This window comes from Nothobranchius furzeri, chromosome 7, assembly GCF_043380555.1.
Source record: "Nothobranchius furzeri strain GRZ-AD chromosome 7, NfurGRZ-RIMD1, whole genome shotgun sequence".
NCBI classification, from domain to species: domain Eukaryota; kingdom Metazoa; phylum Chordata; class Actinopteri; order Cyprinodontiformes; family Nothobranchiidae; genus Nothobranchius; species Nothobranchius furzeri.
This window is the reverse complement of record NC_091747.1, coordinates 37,576,290-37,602,697: the sequence shown is the minus strand read 5'-3', so window position 1 is coordinate 37,602,697 and position 26,408 is coordinate 37,576,290. Positions and strand designations below refer to the sequence as shown.

Genomic DNA, 26,408 nt, shown 5'->3' with positions numbered 1-26,408 from the left:
CCAATGACGAGCCGGCTCTCGTCCAGGGGTGGCGTTAGGCCCGGCTACTTGGGCTCAAGCCTCGAATGTTTTATGAAAAGCCCCAGATCTAAAATGTGGAAATAACGTGCAGTACCAAAGTCCAACAGAGAGGGAGCAGCTGGCAGTAGTTTGTGTACAGCCTGCCTGAGCCTCCACCACTGAAGAAGAAGCCCTTCAGCAGCCGGCTTCTTCCACACTCTCTGCCTGAAACGCATGAGTGAAGATAGACATAAGGACGTTTTTTAGACAAAAAGTACAACGACAGAACCCCAGCTTTGATGAGACTGGTGTTGACTCAGGTTTGTGAGTCTTATTTGAAAATATTTGTTGTGCTGCTGGTTTGCCTAAAGTTAGCTTACTATCAGGTAAAGTTGTTGGAGAAAGAACGAGGGAATATTTACTATCATCTCACACTAAACACTAACAGGAACAATATTCTGCCCTCAATATGCTTAATATGTCGCTTCAGATTAAAAATTATGTGGTACAAGACAAATATATATGATGTTGACTAGTGCATGTCGTCTGCGTGTGTGCGCTTGCGCGTGTTAAGCCCCGGATCTTCTTCAGTCCTAAATCCGCCCCTGCTCCCGTCGTTCACTTCAAAGAGCCGGTTTGCTCGCGACTGACGCATCACTACAGCAGAACCGTGTAGACTAGCCTTTAGCTCATCACTCCTTTAGGATGTAATCCTTCATTTTCTAAACAGGTTGGTCAGGAAACTTCTTATTTCAGATACTATTGTAAATTTTTATAAAAATACAAAATTAAAACAAAAATTATTTCTTTAATTAATCTAGTAAAACATGTAAAGTAATGAAATGCATATAAAACATTCCTGCAAAATTCTATTTTTAGCAACAGTGGACCTTAAAATATTATTTATTTCGGCAGTCTGCAACCTTTTTTCTTTTATTTTACATTTTATTTTTAAGCATTGGGACAAAAACAACACGTTGTTATGAGATATGACAAAATTTTGACTCTGCTGCAGACATGCCATACAGATCTTGTAGAAATCTGGATGAAAAGGTTCAAACTATCTATTATTTATGCTAGTTGAAAAAAAAGTGTGTGTGTGTGTGTGTGTGTCATTTGGTCAGTTAGGAGCTGCTTCAGATTAATTTGGCCTGCTGATGATTGTTGTTCTCTGAATATTACGTTCATCTTCAACAAACACATGCCACTCATTCAGATTTTTATTCATTGCTGTGACCAAGTTACATCATTAAAAAAAAGAAATTTAACAAATCAGACGATACAAGGAGATATGTATTTGGTCATTGGACTGAAAATCCAGTCTCCGTTCAAATAAACAAAAACTCAATTTATATAACTTAACAATAACAAGAAACAAACTCTGGTCACAACTTCATTTGTTTGGACAAAATCATAATTTATATGCTTTAACCCAACGTTGCTCTCCACTGGTCAGCGTAGGGGTTGTGCTGAAGTACAGTACCAGGGTCAGTAGAGACCTCGTTGTTGGCTCCGCCTCTTCCCAGCATGCAGCTATAGTGTGAGGTGTCAGAAGTAATCCGGGAGGTTCAAAAGGTGCGATCAGAAACACAAGACCTGGTTCTGCCTGGATCAGGTGTTTTATTTTATGATGCTGCCATGGATGCTCAAACCTAAACACCAGGATGCCCTTTGATTGTTTAAATGAATCTTTGTTTCTGCACCTCGACTGAAAACCAAGAACTTTAAGTGCAGCTTTGTAAAAGGAAACTTTGCACATTCAAGATGCATTTAAAACAAAACTCCTCAATCGTAAAATAACATTTTAAATGAAGATTTGGCTTCCTCAGAACTTGTTTTTCCTCCTTGGACACAACCCTTTAGATGTGCTTTTATTTACAGATAGAATTAGTTTTTAACAATTAATACTTGCTTGGCTGATAAGGGTTTAATACTGAAATGTATTTTTAAAATCAAAAAGAACAAACGAGTCTACGAGGGTGAAAGTTTTAAAACCATCCTCTGGCTTCTTGTAAACCATCATCTGAATGGAACGTGGAACAGTTGAGGATTAAACGGGGCTTTTCTTCTTCTTGTGTTGTTTTGTTTTCCTTCATTCTGGATTATCTTGTTCTGTTCTCAAACGTGAAAAGGCAACACTGTCTGATAACGCAGAGTGAAAACATCCCCTTTGGGTCACGACATTCTTGTGCAGAGGCAGCGGCTCTACGTGTGTCCAGCTGAGCGCCGGCGCACGTTTCGGCAGCTAAACGCCACGATAAGAGAGGAATCCTTCGCTTCGTTGATGAAACCCAAGGCTGAGATGGAGGGAGCTGTTTGCTTATCGGCGTATGCTTACCAGCAGCCACTGATGGCTTGCCAGAAAGCAGAGTCCGACTGAGACAAAGCAGCGTTCTGTTTACAGCCAAGATGAAGACCTCAGTCAAAATAAAAACACGGATAACTCACTGAGTATTTTCTGTGTGTGTCCTAACACACACGTGTGCTATTAGAGTTCCTCAGAGGGTGAGCTCACTCTGCCTTTAAGGCACGTATCGTTACAGGGAGTGTTTTTTTACTCGGAACAAACCCTGGATAATGACTCTTGACTCTAAACTCAGCAAAATGTTCCTTCACAAACCACAGAGGCTTCTCTGTTAATCTGTCCGTCCCACTGACCACAATCAGTGGATTTATCTTCAACAATTAAAAAAAGGCACTTTGGCAAATTCAACATTTGTAGCATAAAAAAAGAAGAAATAGAAAAAAGACTCGTAAAAAATAAGTTATTACAAAAGTTTTTAGGACAAAGATGGTGAAGGCCTCCTCTCCCTCCTCCAGAAGCAGTTTTTGAGTTCAGAGGGAGTATGTTTGGTCCATATTTGGACTGCATAGAGGGACGAAGGCACATGTCAGAGCTAATACTTCTGCATCAGTGGCACTTTAACAGTCTTGATCTCAGCTATATGCGAGGACTTCTGAATGATGCAGCTGGTTGTCCCAGAGACGCTGTCCTTCCCTTGTGCCAAGTTGGTCAAGGCCATGGCGGCGTTGATCTCCTTCCAGTACGTCTCATCTTTGCCCTTCACCTTCTCCTTCTGCGTAGCTGCGACGCCACCGCTCCCACTGATGATCAGCAGAATGTGCAAACATGCAGAGAAAGAACAAAACATAAAGATTTAGAGGTCACGCTCAGCTCGTGATCCCAGAGATTTGATCTGGTGGTAGAAGGTCCACTCACTTGTCACATTTACTTGATCCATGATGGTCTGTGGTTTCTGAAAGCATATGGAGAAAAACAGAAGGTGAACTTTGAGTTCTCTGGGCTCAGAGATTTCCTAAACCTTTGTATTCGGGAAACGTGTGTGTGTGTGTGTGTGTGTGTGTGTGTGTGTGTGTGTGTGTGTGTGTACACCAAACACGTGTTGCTCTGTTTTCTCTCTTCACTCAAGACCAAAATACGTCTTTTAGCATGAAGCCATCAAGCATAAAGGTGACTAATAGTATCGACTTGAAAGATGTTTCTTATGAGTCATAAACTCCGTGCTCTAATATTTTGTTGGAAAACAAATGGGCCTGGGCCAACGTAATCGAGTTGTCTGAAGAAATCAGATCAGAAGTGACCGAGCATTACTGATCTGAGAGGGAATGGAGAGAGAGAGAGATGGATGCCTGCTCGGTTTTTCTCCTCAAATGGAAGCAATCTTTATCTCATATGTGAAACATTAGCAAGTCATTAAAGATCGAACCTAAGCTTTTCTGCAGGGCAGCGGGGTGTTTACTGCTGTTTACTGTGTTTGTTTGTGTGTGTGTGTGTGTGTGTGTGTGTGTCTGGGGGGTTATTGGTGTGTATGGGGCCGACCTGTCTCCTGTCTCGGGTTCAGTCTAAGGTTAAGTTCGACCAGCAGTGATTTTGACTACACAAGCTTGGCGTTTCATGAGGGGCTGAGCATCTGGATTCTCTAGCTGTGCAGCCTCCAGGTGCTGGATTAACTAAACACTCAGCTAAGGCCCGGTGAGCTTTTCAGAACTTTGGTTTTCATCAATGACCCACGCATGTTTAAAATGGATAAATACTGGTAGGTTTCCATTTAGTCCGACAATATCTGCAGCAGCACGACTCAAGGAAGGAACCACTCTAGTGATTCTCTGCACTTTTAATAAAACAAAAATGTAAACAAGAGGCTGGTTTTTATGTTTATTCATTTAGCAGACGCTTTTATCCAAAGCGACTTACAATTTCAAACCCGTAGGGCATGTTGTGATCTGTGGGGGGAACCGGAGAACCCGGAGGAAACCCACGCATGCATGGGGAGAACACGCAACTCCACGCAGAAAGGCCGCAGCCGAGTTTCGAACCTGCGACCTTTGTGCTGCGAGGCAACAGTGCTAACCACTGCGCCACCATGCAGCCACTAAAACCACTATCATTAAAATACACAAGTGAATCATCTCATTATAAGACAACCTGCAGCCTGCATCTGTGTTTGTTTGACTGTTAAGCCTGGTTCACACAGCTGAATTTAAGAATTGTCTGATTAATTTTCTAAACATGACACCACACATGCTGTGATATAAAATCATGGCTGTAACATTTTTGGTCTTCCAGTGACTGGTGTCCAACTAAACACGTCAAACATGATCCCATTTCACTCACAGACGTTCCCAGATTAGACGGGAAATCTCGTAAAACCCTTCACAACTTTGGAGTAAACAAACATGGCGGAGAAGGAGGAGGATTTGGATCCCCTCTGTGCAGCGTGCTTCCATCACGTTGCTTTCTGATTGGCTACATATGACATTCAACAGCCTGCACGCTCATCTGTCCTCGTGGCACTCATCACATGCTCCAATATCAAACGGAGACTGTCAAAAAATCCTGAACATCACTGATTTATGCTCTGAGCATTCCCTACATCCTTCTGAGCAGACCAGAGCACTCTTAATACACCACACACAGCAGGAATATCTGATAGGATTATCTTAGGGCAAGCAGACACATCCTGTGTCAGAAGAGGTAAATCAGACATAAGTATCCTGCGAACCAGCCTGGAATTGAATTGAACTAAATGTGTTCAAACTTTGGCAAGACCTAATTAAGTTTAGGTTTTAATCTAATTTAAGATTGTCATGATAAAAACTAATTCCCACTACGGTCAAATAGTCAAACCTCCACCAGTATGTCGTCTCTATTGCTGATTTTCACCAAGTCCTTTGCAGATTTCTACTGACATCATGTGTTCAGAGATCTACAAGCTACATAAGCATCCCAATAATCTTCCTGGTTCTCTGCTACTTTCCATTCTACTTTTCCAAAAGCTATTCTCAAGCCTCCTGACCCACGTGGACAGAACACAGTTTACAATGCCCCAGGCTGATGTGGACCTGATTATAACATTTCCTGCAGTTTTTAGTTTGTTTTGTAATAGCTGTAAATTCCTCAGAGAAGGAACCCTCTTCTGCTGATCGTTCTTAGAAGAAGAGAAGGAATGTGCGAGAAAGCGATGAGGACGTGATAACCCAGAGGTACAAACCGCAGGGTGAGATTTCAGGTTTCACTGCTTCGAATGGTTCCAACAACATCCTCACATTCTGATCGTGCCACAACTCCCTGCTGTCCTGTCTTCCCCTTTATTTAGCTTTATCAGTGAGTGTCTTTTGCTTTAGTGATATTCCCAGAGTTCCTCATGCTCTGTCCTCCAAGAGTTCCCGCCTCGTTGCAGATTTTTATTGTAACACCGCCTGACCCAGGTGCTGGAGAGACTGACCATTCCAGATGCTGAGCCAAAACAAATTCTGTTTCCTTTTTTCAAACTCAGGATGACTGTTTTGTCTCCAAAATCGCATTCTGAAAGCCTCTGACACTATCCATCTGTTCCCTGTCTCCCAATTTGGAATGCTTTACGTTTCAGGCGTATCTTGAAAACTCCACTGTTTTAATACCATTTAAAAAGGCAAAGGCATCCTTTTTCAACAGATTTTAGCAGCAGTTGTTTCCAGAAGTATCTGAAAAATGGAAAGATAATCAGAGTTACCATGTATCCAGAGGCCCCCTCATGGGACTGGACACCAATCTGAACCCTTTGAGAGCTCCTAACTCCAGAATCTGGAAGTGCACCGCTATACAAGATTTCCAAAAGCCTGTGCCTAAAACATCTGAAACTCAGGTTTTTAAAAACAAGAGCAGTGCCAACAACTCAATAAATGGCCAATAAATCACAGATACTTTTTCCAACTTAAAAAAAACCCCATATTATTTGCTTTTCTACTCTGCTACTGAACACTCCGTCAGCTCTGCTGTTGCATCTGGGCTCTTCTGACAGTGGGGTTTTATGAGCCACCAAATGGGGAAGCTAAGAAGCCTGATGGTTTCTGGCATCATGGATGAAGTCCAAAAATACTAGCTCACTTAACTGTGAGAAGAGGAAGAGGGGCAAAAAGGAAAACGGGCCAAAAACAAACAAAAAATATGACTAGTCTTACAAAAATGTGTTGAAAAGATGCACGTGCAGGACCTGACCGGTAGGAAGGTGGAGGTGACATGATGTTGAACCTGTTAAATGAAGGTGGAGGAGGGTGGCCTTCTAACATCGGTTCCATCTGGTGCAGTTGTTAGCAACACAACAAACAAAGGCCGAGCCGAACAAACCACGGGCTGGGCTTAATTAAGACACCAAATAAAACACACACACACACACACACACACACACACACACACACACACACACACACACACACACACACACACACACACACACACACACACACACACACACACAGTTGGAGTGTGTACAGGCAAGAATCTGGAGATCTATATCTCAATACCGGGGAGATGAAACAATATATCGCGATAATAATTTTTAAGGATGAATTTTATTGGAAAATTCAGGCCAGACACTTCCAGGACACAGCCAGTGTTATCGCAAATCTCGTTGGTTGCTCCGCCACAACGGAAGTGGTAAACACTGCTGCCACCTAGCACACGGAGTTTGAATTGCACCACACACACACACAAAAAAAAAACAGCCAATGTTTGCATGTAAATTCTAAAAAAATATATATACACTGGTTTAAATTTTAGATTCAGTATCATATAACAAAATATTGCTATCTTTTATCAATATTATGTAAAAATATTTCAGGTGAAAAAATATATTTAAAAAAGCCTAATGAATAATTCATATTTTCCCTGCTGTGAGTAGCTCTTATGTATCCATTTTGGTAATACATTTACAGCGGTCTCTAGTAGGAATGGATGCAATGTAAGTTGTTCAGTGGGGCAAAAAAGCTCGGGTGCAAATGTTTGAGGACGTAGAGGTAAACTTGAAGATAAATTAGAAGAACACGGTATCTTGCCTCTGATTGGCTAACAGAAACACAACACTACCACAAATATCACAAGCCAGGAAGAGTTCTGCTGTGTGGTTGAGTTGCTAATGCTAACGTTAACTTCTACTAGTCGAGATGTTCTCTGCTGTTTCCTGGACACTAAACCAATAACAGCCGTTTTGAGGGTGAATTCATGAAAGTTAAGCGACAGTGTGATGTAGATCCATCAGGATTTTCGAATCCTAGTTTCCCCATCTGTTTTCTATCAGAAGCTAACACAGGAGATAGGTGTAGGAGACTATTTTCATGTTCAGCCTGCATGAAAAACTCCGTGTGACTGATTATAATCAGAAATAATTATTAAAAATGTTTTTTTCAGTTAAGTTGTCCTTAAAAATGCTCATGCAAACTTTATCTTGAAAACTTTCACACTAGCCCTAATTTTCCACATGGTTATTGACTATTTGCTGTCGAGCTAATTAGAATTAGCACTTTTTGTTTAGCATGTAACAGCTGGAGTTTTGTATTTTTGTCACACTAGCTGTGTAATGTGAAACACACAGCAGGTTCACCAACGAGTGTTAGTAGAAATAAGAATTTTCTTTAGCGACTTGAGTAATTTTAAGACTACAGCAGTTCCTTTTGACTTTGTCAAAAATAGCTGTTAGCTTATCAATCCTGGCAGAACATTTCTCCAATTTCAAAGAGCTTCTCACAGGTAAGATGTACTTATTCATAACGTACATTTTCTTTTGATTAGAATGCAGGAATCACATATTTGATGATAAGTAGTCAGTAAATCAGCTGTTCTGTGTGCAGAATGTAAAATGAGCTTAAACAATTAAAGCTGATGAAATGATGGTAAAACAGTTGTTTGAAGACTAACTGTGGATCTCTGAGACTTTAATTCTAGGTTTTGGGAACCATTTTTTCAGTGAATGGAAAAGCTCATTGGCTTGCTGCTCTTTGACCTGTGCAGTCTGGAGAACCAGCATGATGACATGCAGTCTGTCTGAAGCCAGTAGAGATCAGAGGATGAGGAGGTGCTACAGTCAGCTGAGGAAGGGCCTACTCTCTGCTAAAATCAGAGGTTAACTCAATTTCATTTTTCTGAAGTTATTAGTTTTCCGATGCTAACCACTATAGTTACGCTTTGTTGCTTTAGATCAAACAGAATTTACCCACTGGGAGGTGGGTGTGTTGGTTTGGCCTAGAGCATATTTATTTTACTTCTTTTTGGGGTGATCTGTGCTTTTATTAATGTCAAGAAGATGCTGTAGAGGACGTTGCAGATGCTTTGGCTCCACTGTCCTTGGCTCTGCCACCAATGCTTCTTTATTTGCCCTCCCACTTTCTGTATGAGGGTCCAAAAAAACCTCAAACTGTCAGTCCTGCTTGCCGAGCCAAAGACATCATACAAAGCGTGAATTTAACGTCTCCTGTTTGCCCTGACAACACTTTCATCACAATGTTGAAAAATTAGCTCCCACTTTAGTCAAGAGAACATTTGTTCAGTGACACGGCCAGTCGTCAGTCAGAAGCTCAGCTCGCTGCCCAGACAGAAACCCAGAACCTCGCTCTTTCTGCGTCTGCCAGGCAGATGACTGTCTGGTGAGGCTGATTGGCCCAGATAACAGGGCCTTGTGTCTCCTAGCTAGATGGAGAAATAATAACAGTGCTTCAGATGGTTAAACACACCCAGGTCGTCGTGGTGTTTACAAGCACCAGTAAACAGAGTAATCAGGACGCCCAAAAAGAGAATCTTAACAAAGAAGCACTGTGAGGCAGGACAGCAGAGTTGTGGCCAAAAAAGACAAACAGGATCATAAAGATGAGGAAGGTGGGGATCTCAGATGATGCATTGTCTCTTACACCCATTCATTCATTCATTCATTCACCAGCTGCTTTCTCAGAAAAAATCTGAGGATGAACGGCTGATATTTGTGGTGCGCACACACACACACACACACACACACACACACACACACACACACACACACACACACACACACACACACACACACACACACACACACACACACACACACACACACACACACACACACACACACACACACACACACACACACACACACACACACACACACACACACACACACACACACAGGAGGAAAAGGCCCCCGAAAGGCAGGAACCACAAGCAAACATTATTTGGATTTGTAAGTATTTACATACACACTAAAATAGCCTTTTTTGTGCTCTGGAAGCCAAATGATACGTTTGCGCAGCTCTTACTGCTCCATTATGTTGCAACTCTTCACAGCGGAGCCGAGTTAGCCTCTCACACTGTTTGGGGATTTCTGTGTTCGTGTGTGTGTATTCCGCGCTGGGTCACACCTCTGCGTCCTCGTTAAACCTCTCAACTCTCTCCTCCATCCCGTGGGAACACAATGGCCGACCTTTGTTCTAGACACGCTCGGCTTTTAAAATGGAAACAATTTGTGTTTTACACAGAGCTGGGCGGGTGGCTCAGTTTCCTCGAGTAGGCAGACCTGCCCGAGCGCGTGAGAGCGAGCGAGCGTGTGTGCGATTGAACCAGAGAAACTTGGCCTGACAATAATTTAAAAACAATCAGGTTCAAATGTTTTGTTTTTATTTTGCACTCATCCAGTTCTAAGTTGGGGAGTTGTGTGAGTTGATGTTTGGGAACTCGTAGCGTCGTAGACAGAAGCAGCAGTCTCAGGCTCAGAACCAGCCTCCGGCCGGAGCAGGAGCCCACTTCCCATCTTCTGATGACAAAGAAACGCCAACACTTTTCCCCTTTTGCTCCGTTCCTTTGTCCACCTTTCCATTCACTTCAAGCTCAGGATCACGCCAGGATTATCCTCCACCCCTGCCAACTCCTCCTGGCTCCCACCGCTCCGCCAGCCGCACCTTAAAGCGTTTACAGTAAACCTTCCTTCTGAATGAGCCTGTTTGTTTCCCAGCTGGTAAATTAGGCTACCTTCTATGCTCTGTTTGTAATGACATCAAAATAAAAGCACACCAAAAATAATCACTTTTCATTGTATTTCAACGTTTATTTAAACAGATTAGATACAAAACAATATTAATTTTATTTTAGTTTGTGGATAATTTACAGCTCAAGAAGTAAAATGAAGATATCACTTGGAAAAAATAAAACAGCAATTCTATAGTAAATGTATGTTTTGGAACAAATATCTATTAAAATGTGATTTAAAAAATGTAGGATAAAGGAAAGAGGGAAGTCAGTGGATCCCAGAAAAGGCGGAGTTGGTAGAAAGAGCAGAATAAGAGAGGGTGTTGATGAAGGTCACACCAAAGCCCGAACAGGTGAGTTTTCACCACTGATCTCAGGCTCAGGAGGAGAGAGCGTCAGAGCCTGGGGGCCACAGCAGCACATAATCTGTCATCTTTGGTCTTTAGCCTGATGCTGCACAACCAGTAGGCTTTGGTTACTGGACCTCAGGGACCTGCTGGAGGTGTAGGGACTAAGGCTAGTTATCAGTTATTCTGTTTGAGTCAATGTTGGAGATATTTGTAGTTGTTTTGTGTTAAGCCGTGTTAAAATAATAAAATAATTTAAAAAATTTTGAGAATTTTGCCTCTAGATGTTAATGACTAAAGTCGTCGTTTGCATTTTTTTTACTGTGTGGGCATCGGATCGAGTCCCCGCACCGTGACAACAAACATCCCAGCTCTAAAGCCGATCTTCATTGGCATATGTCACACGTCACGTGATCAGGAAGCAGAAAATCCACGTTAGGAGATCGTTTTGGGCCGCTGCTGTAAAAAAAGTGAGGCGCGAACTGGAAAAGCTTCTGCCGATCACAATTCAACAACGAATTATGAAAGAACGGATAACGCTCAAAACACGCGGATTCTTCCTGATATAAGAGGCGAGTCTCCGCTTTGTTTTGGTTGTTTTGGCATCGACATCATCCTAGCGCGCAACATTCTGTGACTCCTAAAGAAAACAGTAAAAACAGTGAGAAACGCTGGCAGCGAAGGGCTTTAGCGATCAGGAAACGGCTGGCGGCAAATGAGTTAACCAACACAGTTTTTACTATAATAGATCTAATGTGTACGGAAGCATATTACGATCAGTTTGGGGAATAAACAACAGAGCAGCACCTCGTTATAAAATGAACATTTCTCATTATTCAGAGTTTTTCCTGATAGCGACATATAAAAGTCCTTTTAACGAGAAACGCAAATTTGTTGATTTATGTGCCGTTGTTGGGTGGATTCCCCCCCCCCCCCCACCCCCCCCCCCCTTTGTTGAGGCGCTGCTGCAGCTGCACTTCCCAAAAGGTAAACATCAACTGGAATAACTGCCTTGTTCATTCAGAGTGGAATGCATCAACATATAATTGCCCTTTTGTATTTAATATAGTCCCTTCTAGAGTCCTAGAACCCCCCAAGATGCTTTACAACACAGTCATTTACCCATGCACACACACCCAGGTGGCGATGAGTTACAATGTAGTCACAACAACGCACTGACAGAGGTAAGGCTGCTGAGCATTGGTGCCACTGGTTCCTCCAACCACCACTGGTAGGTAATGTGGGTTAGGTGTCTTGCCCAAGCACACAATGACAGACTGAAGGGGGCTCAATCCTGCAACCTTCAGACTATGGAGCAGACACCCTCACCCCTAAACCCATTCTTGTTATTAAAAGACTTTAATATGCTGGTATTATCAGAAATATTTCTATGACTTTATAATGGGAAATGTTCTCGTAATACCCTTTATTTCTGCGTCGAGTTGCTAACCGAAGAAATTGCCATATTTGTGTAGAACGTCTTATTTCTGCATCCCACAATAACGTTCATGTCATTGATGATGCAGTTGAGTTGTTTAGAAATAGTTCTTTTATGTTTTTATAGCACAGTGTGCTAATTACTAAAGAAGGTATCTCCTCCACAGTCATCATGCTGGCACAATGTCGGTTTTTTACGTTGTTCCTCAGTCCTAACATTTTCAGAAGCTGACTTGCACCACACACTTTGCTGATCTTTTCTTTTTTTCCAGTTTTTGTCCAAAAAAAAAAAAAAAAACACAGACAAGAACAAACTCAATTCTTCCAACCAGACTCTCTCCGTCTCCCTGTCTCTGCCACCGTGCTGTTGTCCTCCTCCCAGCAGCCTGCAGCTGAGGAAACTCGAGTCTTGATCTGGATGGAACCAGCTTCCTCCCCTCCAACTCCCTCTGTACTGATTTCTAAAGCTCAACCTGAAACCATCGAACCTTGGCAGGAACAGCATCCTCAACTCCCTCCTCTGTCTTTTCTTTCTCTTTCCTATGAAACCGTGGAAAGACTAAATCATAGCCAGCTTGTCCACATGTCTGAATTCCTGGGACAAAATGTCTACATTCATCACCATCTAGGAGTGTCCCTGTGTCCAGCATTGCCTGTCTGTCACTCTGCACCTCCGTAGTAAGGGACACTGTGACTCGTAGGTTAGCAAGGGAAGGCTGTATATCATGATCGAATCTGGGTTTCTCTTTGGAGAGGAATTAAATCTGGGCTTTAATGGTAAAGGAAATCCACTCAGGATGATGGAAACCTCTTTTATCATCACATCACGTCTACCTTTTCATTTAAAGAAAAGAAATCCAGAACTCACATTTACCTCCACATTAATGTGTCTTCAGTTTCACTCAGTCTGAGTTGAGGCAATGCTTTGAAAATAAACTGATTCAATCATTTCTGGCAAAAAAAAGTACAGATGATTACCTCAGCGTTGTAAACTTTCGGCCACTTTGCTTTTGGGTGAGGAATAAATGCTTATTTCATATACAGGAGATAAAACATTATTTATTTGTCTAATATACACAGAAGTGTTGTGTTAGTAAAGCACCTCTACAAGGCTGGTGCAGAAATGTGTTTCAGGTTTGCAAACATGATCAAAACTCAAAACAATAGGCCATGATGCAGAATTTAGGAAAACCCCAAGCAACACAAAAAGCTGATATCAGCTGTTAGGCATGGTGGTGAACGGCTGGTGGCTTGGGCTTCTATTGACTTCACCATAAACACCTATGCAGACAAAAGTATTCAAGAGTCTAATATGTGTCTATCCGTCTGACAGCAGAATACTGGACCAAACTGGGTCAGGAAACAGGACAACAAACCCAAACACAGCCTCAAAACAGCTGAGAATCATCAAAGTGTTGTGAAACACCAGAAACATGCTTGAAATGTACCTAAAAATATCTGAAAATACCAATAAAACTAAACACTAAATTTAAAAAAGACTAATGGGTAAATGGCCTGTATGTGTATAGCGCCTTATTAGGGTTCTATAACCCCCAAGGTGCTTCACAACACAATCCGTCATTCACCCATTCACACACACGCATTCCCACACTGGTGGGGATGAGCTACGTAGCTGCAACTGCCATGGGGTGCACCAACAGAGGAGAGGCTGCCAAGCACTGGCGCCACCAGTACCTCTGAATACCACCAGCAGGCAAGGGGGTTAAGTGTCTTGCCCAAGGACACAACAGCAGTATTCTCTGGTCTTACCTGGGATTGAACCTGCAACCTACCGATTACTGTCCAACAGCACGTCTTCTCAAGGTAATAATGTTGATGGTGGTTCAATGAATCATGTGAACTCTTAGGTTACATTCTTAACCCTGCCATTAGTTTTGCATAAATACCAATACTTATATATATCTATATCTCTCTATCTATCTCTCTATCTATATCTCTGTCTATCTATCTCTCTCTATCGCTCTATCTATCTCGATCTATATCTCTATATACACAGGCCCTTCTGAAAAAATTGCATATTGTGATAAAGTTCATTATTTTCTGTAATGTACTGATAAACATTAGACTTTCATATATATTAGATTCATTACACACAACTGAAGTAGTTCAAGCCTTTTATTGTTTCTAAGATTGATGATTTTGGCATACAGCTCATGAAAACCCAAAATTCCTATCTAAAAAAATTAGCATATCATGAAAAGGTTCTCTAAACGAGCTATTGACCTAATCATCTGAATCAACTAATTAAGTCTAAACACCTGCAAAAGATTCCTGAGGCTTTTAAAAACTCCCAGCCTGGTTCATTACTCAAAACCGCAACCGTAAGGCTGTCGACCTGACTGCTGTCCAGAAGGCCATCATTGACACCCTCAAGCAAGAGGGTAAGACACAGAAAGACATTTCTGAATAAATAGGCTGTTCGCAGAATGCTGTATCAAGGCACCTCAGTGTGAAGTCTGTGGGAAGGAAAAAGTGTGGCAGAAAACGCTGCACAACGAGATGAGGTGACTGGAGCCTGAGCAAGATTGTGGAGAAGGACCGATTCCAGACCTTGGGGGACCTGCGGAAGCAGTGGACTGAGTCTGGAGTAGAAACATCCAGAGCCACCGTGTACAGGCGTGTGCAGGAAATGGGTTACAGGTGCCGCATTCCCCAGATCAAGCCACTTTTGAATCAGAAACAGCGGCAGAAGCGCCTGACCTGGGCTACAGAGAAGCAGCACTGGACTGTTGCTCAGTGGTCCAAAGTACTTTTTTCGGATGAAAGCAAATTCTGCATGTCATTTGGAAATCAAGATGCCAGAGTCTGGAGGAAGACTGGGCAGAGGGAAATGCCAAAATGCCTGAGGTCCAGTGTCAAGTCCCCACAGTCAGTGATGGTCTGGGGTGCCATGTCAGCTGCTGATGTTGGTCCACTGTGTTTTATCAAGAGTAGGGTCAATGCAGCTAGCTATCAGGAGATTTTGGAGCACTTCATGCTTCCATCTGCTGAAAAGCTTTATGGAGATGAAGATTTCATTTTTCAGCACGACCTGGCACCTGCTCACAGTGCCAAAACCACTGGTAAATGGTTTACTGACCTTGGTATTACTGTGCTCAATTGGCCTGCCAACTCTCCTGACCTGAACCCCGTAGAGAATATGTGGGATATTGTGAAGAGAAAGTTGAGAGATGCAAGACCCAACACTCTGGATGAGCTTAAGGCCGCTATCGAAGCATCCTGGGCCTCCATAACACCTCAGCAGTGCCACAGGCTGATTGCCTCCATGCCATGCCGCATTGAAGCAGTCATTTCTGCTACAGGATTCCTGACCAAGTATTGAGTGCATAACTGAACATAATTATTTGAAGGGTGACTTTTTTTGTATTAAAAATACTTTTCTTTTATTGGTCGGATGAAATATGCAAATTTTTTTGGATAGTAATTTTGGGTTTTCATGAGCTGTATGCCAAAATCGTCAATATCAGAAACAATAAAAGGCTTGAACTACTTCAGTTGTGTGTAATGAATCTAATATACAGGTGCTGGCCAGTAAATTAGAATATCATCAAAAGGTTGAAAATATTTCAGTAATTCCATTCAAAACGTGAAACTTGTACATCATATTCATGCAATGCACACAGACCAATGTATTTCCAATGTTCATTACATTTAAATTTGATATTCATAAGTGACAACTAATGAAAACTCCAAATTTGGTATCTCAAAAAATTAGAATATTCTGAAAAGGCTGAATATAGAAGACACCTGCTGCCACTCTAATCAGCTGATTTACTCAAAACACCTGCAAAGGCCTTTAAAAGGTCCCTCAGTCTTGTTTTGAAGGCACCACAATCATGGGGAAGACTTCTGACTTAACAGCTGTCCAAAAGACAATCATTGACACCTTGCACAAGGAGGGCAAGACACAAAAGGTGATTGCTAAAGAAGCTGGCTGTTCGCAGAGCTCTGTGTCCAAGCACATTAACAGACAGGCGAAGGGACGGAAAAAATGTGGTAGAAAAAAGTGTACAAGCTCTAGGGATAACCGCACCCTGCAGAGAATTGTGACGACAAACCCATTCAAAAATGTGGGGGAGATCCACAAAGAGTGGACTGCAGCTGGAGTCAGCGCTTCAAGAACCACCACGAGGAGACTCATGAAAGACATGGGATTCAGGTGTCGCATTCCGTGTGTCAAGCCACTCTTGAACATGAAACAGCGCAAGAAGCGTCTCGCCTGGGCCAAGGACAAAAAGGACTGGACTGATGCTGAGTGGTCCAAAGTTATGTTTTCTGATGAAAGCAAGTTCTGCATTTCCTTTGGAAATCAAGGACCCAGAGTCTGGAGGAAGAGCGGAGAAGCACAGAATCCACGTTGCATGAGGTCCAGTGTAAAGTTTCCACCGTCAGTGATGGTGTGGGGTGCCATGTCATCTGCCGGTGTTGGCCCACTCTGTTTCCTATGGTCCAGGGTCAATGCAGCCGTCTACCAGGAAGTTTTAGAGCACTTCATGCTTCCTGCTGCTGACCAACTTTATGGGGATGCAGACTTCACCTTTCAACAGGACTTGGCACCTGCACACAGTGCCAAAACCACCAGCACCTGGTTCAAGGACCATGGTATCCCTGTCCTTGATTGGCCAGCAAACTCGCCTGACCTTAACCCCATAGAAAATCTATGGGGTATTGTGAAGCGGAGGATGCAATACGCTAGACCCAACAATGCAGAGGAGCTGAAGACGACTATCAGAGCAACCTGGGCTCTCATAACACCTGAGCAGTGCCACAGACTGATCGAGTCCATGCCACGCCGCATTACTGCAGTTATTGAGGCAAAAGGAGCCCCGACTAAGTATTGAGTGCTATACATGCACATTCTTTTCATGTTCATTCTTTTCAGTTGGCCAACATTAGAGAAACAAACATTTTTTCATTGGCCTTTAGAATATTCTAATTTTCTGAGATACCAGATTTGATGTTTTCATTGGTTGTCACCTATAAATATCAAAATTAAACGTAATAAACATCGGAAATACATTGGTCTGTGTGCATTGCATGAATATAATGTACAAGTTTCACGTTTTGAATGGAATTACTGAAATATTTTCAACCTTTTGATGATATTCTAATTTACTGGCCAGCACCTGTATATGAAAGTCTAATTTTTATCAGTACATTACAGAAAATAATGAACTTTATCACAATATGCTAATTTTTGAGGACCTCTATCTCGATGATAGATGAATAGATGACAGACAGACAGTTTAGATAGAAAGAGCCTATCTGAAGCTGATTGTCAATCATCCGGAGGGGGAGATAAAACGAATAGGAACGAGGGAAATCAGTGGATCCCGAGAAAGGCGTAATAAGTAGAAAGAGCAGAATGAAGCCTGATTCATGCTTCTCCATCTGTGTCAGTGCGGAGACACGCAACAACATTATCCGTCCTTGCGGGCCTGCTGGAGAGCTCCGCAAGGATGCACAGAGTCGAGCTCTCTTTTCTAAACATCCGTCCGTCGAGACGGACAACGCAATCTTGTGATTGGTCAGGACGCCACTGTCATCTACACTGCCGCCATTGCGCCCTCAAAAACATAAAGAGAGCCGAGGATAACTAGCGGCAAACATGGAGCAGCTTGAAGAATACCTTGCGAAAAACCTAAAAAAAATGAACGTTTAGTCCCCGTGACTGGAGGAGTGAAAAGATGCGCAGCAAGCATTTTATTTGTGGACGGAAATGACAGGAAACGTGGGTTTAGAGGTGGCGAGAGCATGAAGAGGTGGAGGAGAATGAGAGACAAATTTGTCTGTGTTAAAAAGTCTCTTATATACAAAAAAAACACATTATAAACACACTATCTTGGACCGGATACATGACAAGATACCACAGAACAGCGCTACGCCCTCTGTTGTCCTGCCGGGCAATTGCTTTGCAACACTCTCCAGGAGACGGAGAAGTATGAGCGCAAAACGCTTCCGTCAATCCGTGCGTGTCTGTCCCTTGCGGAGCTGACGGAGAAGCATGAATCAGGCTTCAGGAGAGGGTGGTGATGAAGGTCACACCAAAGCTTGAACAAATGAGTTTTCAGCTGCTTTTTAAAGGAGACCGATGAGTCCACTGATCTCAGGCTCAGGGGGAGAGATGTCCAAAGTCTGGGGGGCCACAGCAGCAAATGACCTTTGGTCTTTAGCCTGGTGTGCTCCACAACCACTTAGCTACATATGTACATGCAAATGTCATGCATGTGTGGCTAATCTGCTAGCATTTGTTATTGAACAAATTGGTCTTTAAAGAACAAAAGTTGCCTTCATAGTGTAACAAGATGTATTGTGAAAACTCCACAAAGCAGCAGGAATATATAATCCTGTCCTGCCTGTAAAGCATCAGCATGTTAATAGTTTAGATTAGCTAATATTACATTGATTTACAGATCTGACAGTTTTGTAGTAAACTCAAATTCGTGTTAATCTGTTGAAAACGTGTTGTTTCAGTTCAACAAACGTCCGTGTTGCTCATAGGAATCCAACTACTGCTGGCTGCTGACTAGCCGGCATTTACTGGTGTTTTTCCACATCAGTAGATTTATTGGCGAGCATCCCACAGTAACCATCGAGCTACCGTACGCAGCTGTAACCGGAGCCCATTACAGAGAGGACCTGAGAACACAAACTACCGTCAATCTCATGTAAAACGTCTGACAGAGACCTTTTTTTATCTCACCCCGCAGGATTGTTGGGGTTGTTTGACCGTATGATCTATATGATATCGGATGGGCCCAAATCTGTTACCAACCAAGAAGAAAAACATTCAGCCAGATTCCTGCCATTTAATATCCCATTAAAGGGAAATTTGGCATGAAACCCCTGGCATGTGGGATGGAATTCTACCGCGCCTTGTGTTCAACTAAATTCCTCACAGGCTTTAGGCTGCAGTGTGTGTACACGGTGGGTGTTTGAGTCCTTTGAGTTGGACTGAGTGTGAGTTCTTTCAAGCAGACAGACGTTTAGTTTTCCACTGGGGTGAAATCTCCCCTTTCTGCCACGTCTGACTGCCCTCTGTAGTCACAGGGGCTCAGTACGCACCCACAACAACCACCTGGCACTGTCAGCTTTAAGCCGATGGGACGGCCCTTCAGATTTGACCAATCACAAAAGTTACATGCTGGAAAACAGCAAAACGTTTTGTGTCTGAGCTGAATAACAAGTTCAAGTGCTAAAAAAACATCTTGTTGCATCAGTGATCACAAACATTTAAATCTTTGTTTCCCCTGAAGCTGATAGAATTGCTGATTCATAAAACTCAGGGAAACTTAAACACATTAAAACGTGGTCAGAAAAATCTGGAAATAACGCAAACTGAGCTGCAAATGATTTCTCTCTCCAGTCTTTCATTTGATCCAGATACTTCGGCAGGATCAGACGTGGAATTAAAATTATCTTCTTGACCACACTTTCATTTCTTTGAGTGGCCGATGTGATTACTCGGGCCGGGCAGGTGCTCGATCCCACGCGGCCTCGGAGAATTTTCCGTGTGTGCATGTAACAGAATAACACGTCTGTAAACCTGCCAGAGACCAAGGAGGCCAAGAGGGAGTTGTCAACGCCAAGGAATTATAGAAACTGGGGAGATAAAACAGTTACTGTCCATTAAAAACAGCAGGGGCGGCCAGGTGAATTAATCCATTTTTGGGATTTCTCTCATTAAACTCTGGCAGAGTGAAGGTTACAAGTCTCCCTGCGTCTATTCATCTCATTCTTTCCTTCTCCATCTGTGAGTCTCCGCAGGTGCTCGACAGAAAAAAAGCCCGATGTTCACTCAGGTCAGATGGTTCACAGTTTATTCAATCATCACAAGTGCACTTGCTGCAGTCCTTGATGCATCACACACACACACACACACACACACACACACACACACACACACACACACACACACACACACACACACACACACACACACACACACACACACACACACACACACACACACACACACACACACACACACACACACACACACACACACACACACACACACACGGCCATAAGAAACACAATAAAACCATCACTTCCCTCCGTCACTTCTCTCCCTACACACTCGGATCCAGCCACTCCGAGGATTTTCCAGGTTCTATCCACAATACACAGAAAGTGAAAACATTACTATTAGATTTTAGTTCCCTCTGCTATGCTGCACATTTTTTTAGTTCTAAGACATTTTTATTTGCAAAAGTCTGGCAAAATTTTTTACTGGATCTGTGGTTGACATTTTAGGCTGGTAAGATCAAAATTAAGTAATCTCAGTAAAAAGGTCAAAGGTTAACCTGTAAGGGACTACATAGAAACAAATATGAAAATTGGAAATTTCACTCAGTTTCTTAAGATTTTGTTAGAAAATTAATTCCCAGATTCATCATTAATTTAGCTTCAAAAGGTTATTTTCTAACGTAAAAATCCCTATCAGTAGCAGCAAAGGGATTAAAAAATCAGGAGTAAAGCCTTCATATTTCTATTAATCTAACAGTATCAGTAAAATAATATAGGTATTAATCACTTAAGTCTTCATTGAGCTTCTACTTCTCTGAATAGCGGCCATTTAGGAACACTGGGTAACAGTAATTATAACATTACAAAAGAATACTTCATATATGAGAAAAACAAAGCAACACTTTTCTTGTGAGCCAAAGCAAAAACATCTTAATACAACACTGATAAATACCAATAATCACACATGCAGTTAATGATAAGAGCTTTCAATATCCCGGACGAGCCCCCATATGTTACAACCCGGCTTATACGACGGCAAAAAAAGGAGGAGATCTGGACATATGGTGCGAGTTTGAGAGTATTTTTTATTTTAAAAATCAGCCACCAATAAACACAACAGCAACAACATGACCGCCAGCATCACTAGGCAGGAGTGGCAGCCAGACTGCATGCGGCTCTGCTGGCCTTTACATAATTTTTGAGTAATCTTGCCTTTGGTTGAGATGGAATGTTTTCATATTTTGGAGATTAAACATTTGTGCTTTGCCTTAAATCTAAATCAAACTGGTTTTACACGTAACACTCAGCAGGAAGAAAGGCGGACCAAACAGTAGCCTGAAAGAGAGCCAATTCCCCATGGCCTTGTTGTGTCTGTCTGCTAAACCGAGTTAGCTGGAGGGATTTTCATCTCCACTTGGGCGAAAGACAACGTGAGTTCTTGTGAGTGTGTCTAACAGCATGCAGGCTACTGAATGTCTGTGTGTGTAAACCTAATAAAAATATAAATCCTCTCAATTGCAGTGGTTAACAGAACCAGATTCAGCAATATTAATGTATCAAATGACAAAATGCACTGATTGGCTGCAAGACTGAAAATATAACATGAACCTGAAGGAAACGTGTGTCAGAGGGAGAATGTAGAAAACTTACCAGCCCGATAAACAAAGTTGGCCTCAGCCTCGGAGGAAGATGGCGACAGCAGCTCATCGTCATACTCGTTGGAGCTGAAGGAGCCAGAGTGGTTCCTCTTGCGAGAGTCCATGACGGCGTTGGCAACCATGACATGTCGCAGCGAGTCATTAAGGTAGCGGTGCAGCAGGCTGCTCTTGTACTTAGGTGGAGACACATAGTCTTCAGCCAACGAGGCAGCGTCTGCTGCTGAACGCAGCCCGGCTCCCATCCCGATGGCCATGCCCATCATGGAGGAGCCCTCCTTCTTGATGACACTCTGGTACATGGGTTTGTTGAGCTCCTCAGGGCCACTCTGTGTCCTCTGAGGGTTGTCTCCATCTGGAAAAATCAAGATATGAACGTTTATGTATAAAACTTTAAGATGAGTAACAGATCATCTAACCAAAGCAGCTTTTCACATTTTCACATGAGATTTGGATTTTCCTCTGGCTGACAAAAACAACTTGCTGAATCTTTTAACACAAAGTGTGATGTAATGCCTGTAAACGGAGAAAAGCTGACCATAGGTTTTCCAGGAGTGTGAGGGATCTGCAAAGATGCATGTTTTTGTTGCCTGCGGCAAAATCAGGAAAAGGAGGAGACAACGAGGATCTGATGCAGATGGAGTCATGTCCACTGATAGCTTTTAGATTATGATGGTTATATCAAAGGACTGGTTTGTTTAATGGGTCTGAAGCTCTAACGCAGAGTTTATTCCAAAACAAAGGGTGTATTTGATAAAGTGAGGGGGGATTGCTTTGTCTCACTGGTCCATCTCCTCACAATCCAGACTAGGAGTTTTGGCAAATTGTAATTTATTCTTGTGAACTCTGAGAATAAACCATGACATTTTGGGATAAATCCATAAAATTGCAGACGGACAAACTGGTTTCTATTCTTTCAGTCGAAAAGTGGACAGGAAGTTTTCCTCCCTTTTAAGGTGTAGTTTCTTTCTTACATCCAAAGTGCGTCTCAACATTTCAGCTTTGGAACATTGATGGCATGTTTGTGATCGGATGTAAGGAAATATCAATACACTGAAATATCAAAATATTTTATGTTATGAGACTGAATAGATATAAAAACAGTGCATACATTTTGTATTGAGCATTTATACGAAAACATTTACCGTTTCAATTTACAAATATTCTACACATATTCTATACATATTTACACACACACACACATATAAATATATTATATATATTTATTATATATATATATATACACACACACACACACACACACACACACACACACACACACACACACACACACACACACACACACACACACACACACACACACACACACACACACACACACACACACACACACACACACACACACACACACACACACACACACACACATACAGTGGGGCAAAAAAGTATTTAGTCAGCCACCGATTGTGCAAGTTCTCCCACTTAAAATGATGACAGACGTCAGTAATTTTCATCATAGGTACACTTCAACTGTGAGAGACAGAATGTGAAAAAAAAATCCATGAATTCACATGGCAGGATTTTTAAAGAATTTATTTGTAAATCAGGGTGGAAAATAAGTATTTGGTCAATAACAAAAATTCAACTCAATACTTTGTAACATAACCTTTGTTGGCAATAACAGAGGTCAAACGATTACTATAGGTCTTTACCAGGTTTGCGCACACAGTAGCTGGTATTTTGGCCCATTCCTCCATGCAGATCTTCTCGAGAGCAGTGATGTTTTGGGGCTGTCGCCGAGCAACACGGACTTTCAACTCCCTCTACAGATTTTCTATGGGGTTGAGGTCTGGAGACTGGCTAGGCCATTCCAGGACTTTCAAATGCTTCTTACTGAGCCACTCCTTTGCTGCCCGGGCGGTGTGTTTGGGATCATTGTCGTGTTGGAAGACCCAGCCACGTTTCATCTTCAAAGCTCTCACTGATGGAAGGAGGTTTTGTCTCAGAATCTCACGATACATGGCCCCATTCATTCTGTCCTTAACACGGATCAGTCGTCCTGTCCCCTTAGCAGAAAAACAGCCCCAAAGCATGATGTTCCCACCCCCATGCTTCACAGTAGGTATGGTGTTCTTGGGATACAACTCAGTATTCTTCTTCCTCCAAACACGACAAGTTGAGTTTATACCAAAAAGTTCTACTTTGGTTTCATCTGACCACATGACATTCTCCCAATCCTCTGCTGTATCATCCATGTGCTCTCTGGCAAACTTCAGACGTGCCTGGACATGCACTGGCTTCAGCAGCGGAACACGTCTGGCACTGCAGGATTTGATTCCCTGCCGTTGTAGTGTGTTACTGATGGTGACCTTTGTTACTGTGGTCCCAGCTCTCTGCAGGTCATTCACCAGGTCCCCCCATGTGGTTCTGGGATTCTTGCTCACCGTTCTCATGATCATTTTGACCCCACGGGATGATATCTTGCGTGGAGCCCCAGATCGAGGGAGATTATCAGTGGTCTTGTATGTCTTCCATTTTCTGATAATTGCTCCCACAGTTGATTTTTTCACACCAAGCTGCTTGCCTATTGTAGATTCACTCTTCCCAGTCTGGTGCAGGTCTACAATTCTTTTCCTGGTGTCCTTCGAAAGGTCTTTGGTCTTGGCCATAGTGGAGTTTGGAGTCTGAGTGTTTGAGGCTGTGGACAGGTGTCTTTTATACAGATAATGAGTTCAAACAGGTGCCATTACAGGGTATCCGCGGGTCCTTAAAAAGTCTTAAATTTGCTTTTCCAAATTTAAGGCCTTAAAAATCCTTAAAAATGACAAATAATCCTTAAATACAGTTTCCAGAGGTCTTAAATTACCAAAGACCCAATAAACTAGATTATTTTATTTCTATAAAATTTTCGTGAATTTCTAATTAGTGTTCAGCATTTTTTTGTGTACGATGTTGCCGTAAGCGGAACCGTACACATTCAGTTGGTTGTGAAAGGGGGCTATTTTTAGATGAGCACATTAGCTGGTTAAGCTAGTGGGAGCTTGCACCATGGGGAAGTGCAAGTTTAATGGTAACTGGATGGTTAATCCCAAGTTCGCGACGTGGTTAGCACCGGTTCCAGGCAATAGCTGGAAATTATAGCTTAAATTTAATTTTAAAAAATAGCTTAAATTTGGTCAAAGTGGCCTTAAAAAAGGTCTTAAAAAGTCTTAAATTTGGCTCTCTTAAACCTGCAGATACCCTGATTAATACAGGTAACGAGTGGAGGACAGAAAAGCTTCTTAAAGAAGATGTTACAGGTCTGTGAGAGCCAGGGATTTTCCTTGTTTGAAGTGACCAAATACTTATTTTCCACCCTGATTTACAAATAAATTCTTTAAAAATCCTGCCATGTGAATTCATGGATTTTTTTCACATTCTGTCTCTCACAGGTGAAGTGTACCTATGATGTAAATTACTGACCTCTGTCATCATTTTAAGTGGGAGAACTTGCACAATCGGTGGCTGACTAAATACTTTTTTGCCCCACTGTAATATATATATATATATATATATATAATATCGATTCATCCTTGCCAATTCACAGCCCCAGCAGTGGGCATGAATATCAGTCACTGCAGCAGTCACACTTTCTGACTCAAACATTTGGACAACCTCAGAAAAAGACCGATAAGAGTTTCAGACGCACTAACATGTGATCATAACATAATGACACATGAAGGCCAAAGAGCTGAATGACTCATTTCTCTCCTCCTGTATCTGAGTAGTCTGAACAGGTTTTTCTATCACCATAAAGTCACCCAAAGCAACCGGCGCCAGCTCCCACAGCCGAAGCACTAAAACCTGGAGACCAGGTTAAGTTATTTTCTCACTCCTGTTCATCCGCTCTGACATGGAGACAGGTTTTTCTGAGCTAATCTTGAATCAAATGCCAGAACTGGAGGATTTCAGCCTGGCACTGCTGCCCTGATGTTGGCATCGCCTCCTAAGCTGAAAACCCAGCTGAGACTTGAGATGCATTACCGAACCATAACGGCTGATAGGTGATTTCCTGTCCATCAAAAGTCCATTACTCCTCTGTTCCCCTGCAGAAATAAATAATTTCCACTGTGCTCTGCAGAGAAGAGATTGAAAGAAAGCACTGAGTTTCTACCTGATGAAAGAAACAAGAGGAAGATAAAATACTCTGCTGAAAAAAACAGATCTGCTCTGGCAAATGGGAAATCAAGGACAATCCACTGCCAAGACAGTAATTCTGTAATTTGGGCAAGTTGGACATTTGACTCCGCCTCGTCCAAATTAAAATGATAGCTCCCACGTATCAGAAACACATGGCTTTCCTTCCTCTTTGCTTTCTGGGGTAGAGTTCAGCACCACACAATCTGACCTTTCATTTTAATCCTGCAAGAATCTGGTGTCAGATTTTTAAAAAACCAGAAGCAGCAGCATTTCTTTTCCAGACTCTGAGTAGAACCAGCCTTTCCGTCTCACCTTGGTCGTGGTGCTGCTATAACAAAACAAGCTGGACCATTTTAGGACAGTAGGACGGATGTACACACGGTCAACGGGATCATATCTGAGCTCATAAATAGTCTCTGGAACAAAAACGTAGGCTTAAAAACATAATGGAAAGCCTCAGAAAACATGGGTCAGGAGAGGGAGCAGGCTGCGGACAGCTTCATAACCATAATGTGACAGCGAGAGGAGTCGGGGAGATATACGGAGCCTCCGGTGGTGCAGCGGCCTGCGGCAGACACAACACAAACACCACGCACACATTCCTCTGGAAGCCACACGCTCAGCTTCACCTCCTCAGAAAACTTAATTAGAGATTACTGACACCACAGCGCTCTTCCTTTGTTCATCCTCTCGCTGCCTGACTACCAAACTTTTATTTTATGACAATTCCCGACCTTGATTTCAGCGCCGTCAGTGAGCAGACGAGAGGCTGGACCCTCCCTTGAGATT

At 42.5% G+C, this 26,408-nt stretch overlaps 1 protein-coding gene across 2 annotated transcripts in view; it reads right to left on the bottom strand.

The window, feature by feature from the left end:
* Positions 1–2,636: 2,636 nt before the first annotated feature.
* Positions 2,637–26,408, bottom strand: part of mkxa (mohawk homeobox a) — a 31,761-nt gene continuing 7,989 nt past the window's right edge. For both annotated transcript variants that reach the window (XM_015954873.3, XM_015954872.3), the window contains exons 5-7: positions 21,475–21,834; positions 3,221–3,257; positions 2,637–3,105 (exon numbers count right to left, since the gene is read on the bottom strand). In XM_015954873.3, coding sequence (XP_015810359.3) covers positions 2,898–3,105; positions 3,221–3,257; positions 21,475–21,834 — 605 coding nt within the window. In that variant the 3' untranslated portion in view covers positions 2,637–2,897. The remainder of the gene's footprint in view (positions 3,106–3,220; positions 3,258–21,474; positions 21,835–26,408) is intronic.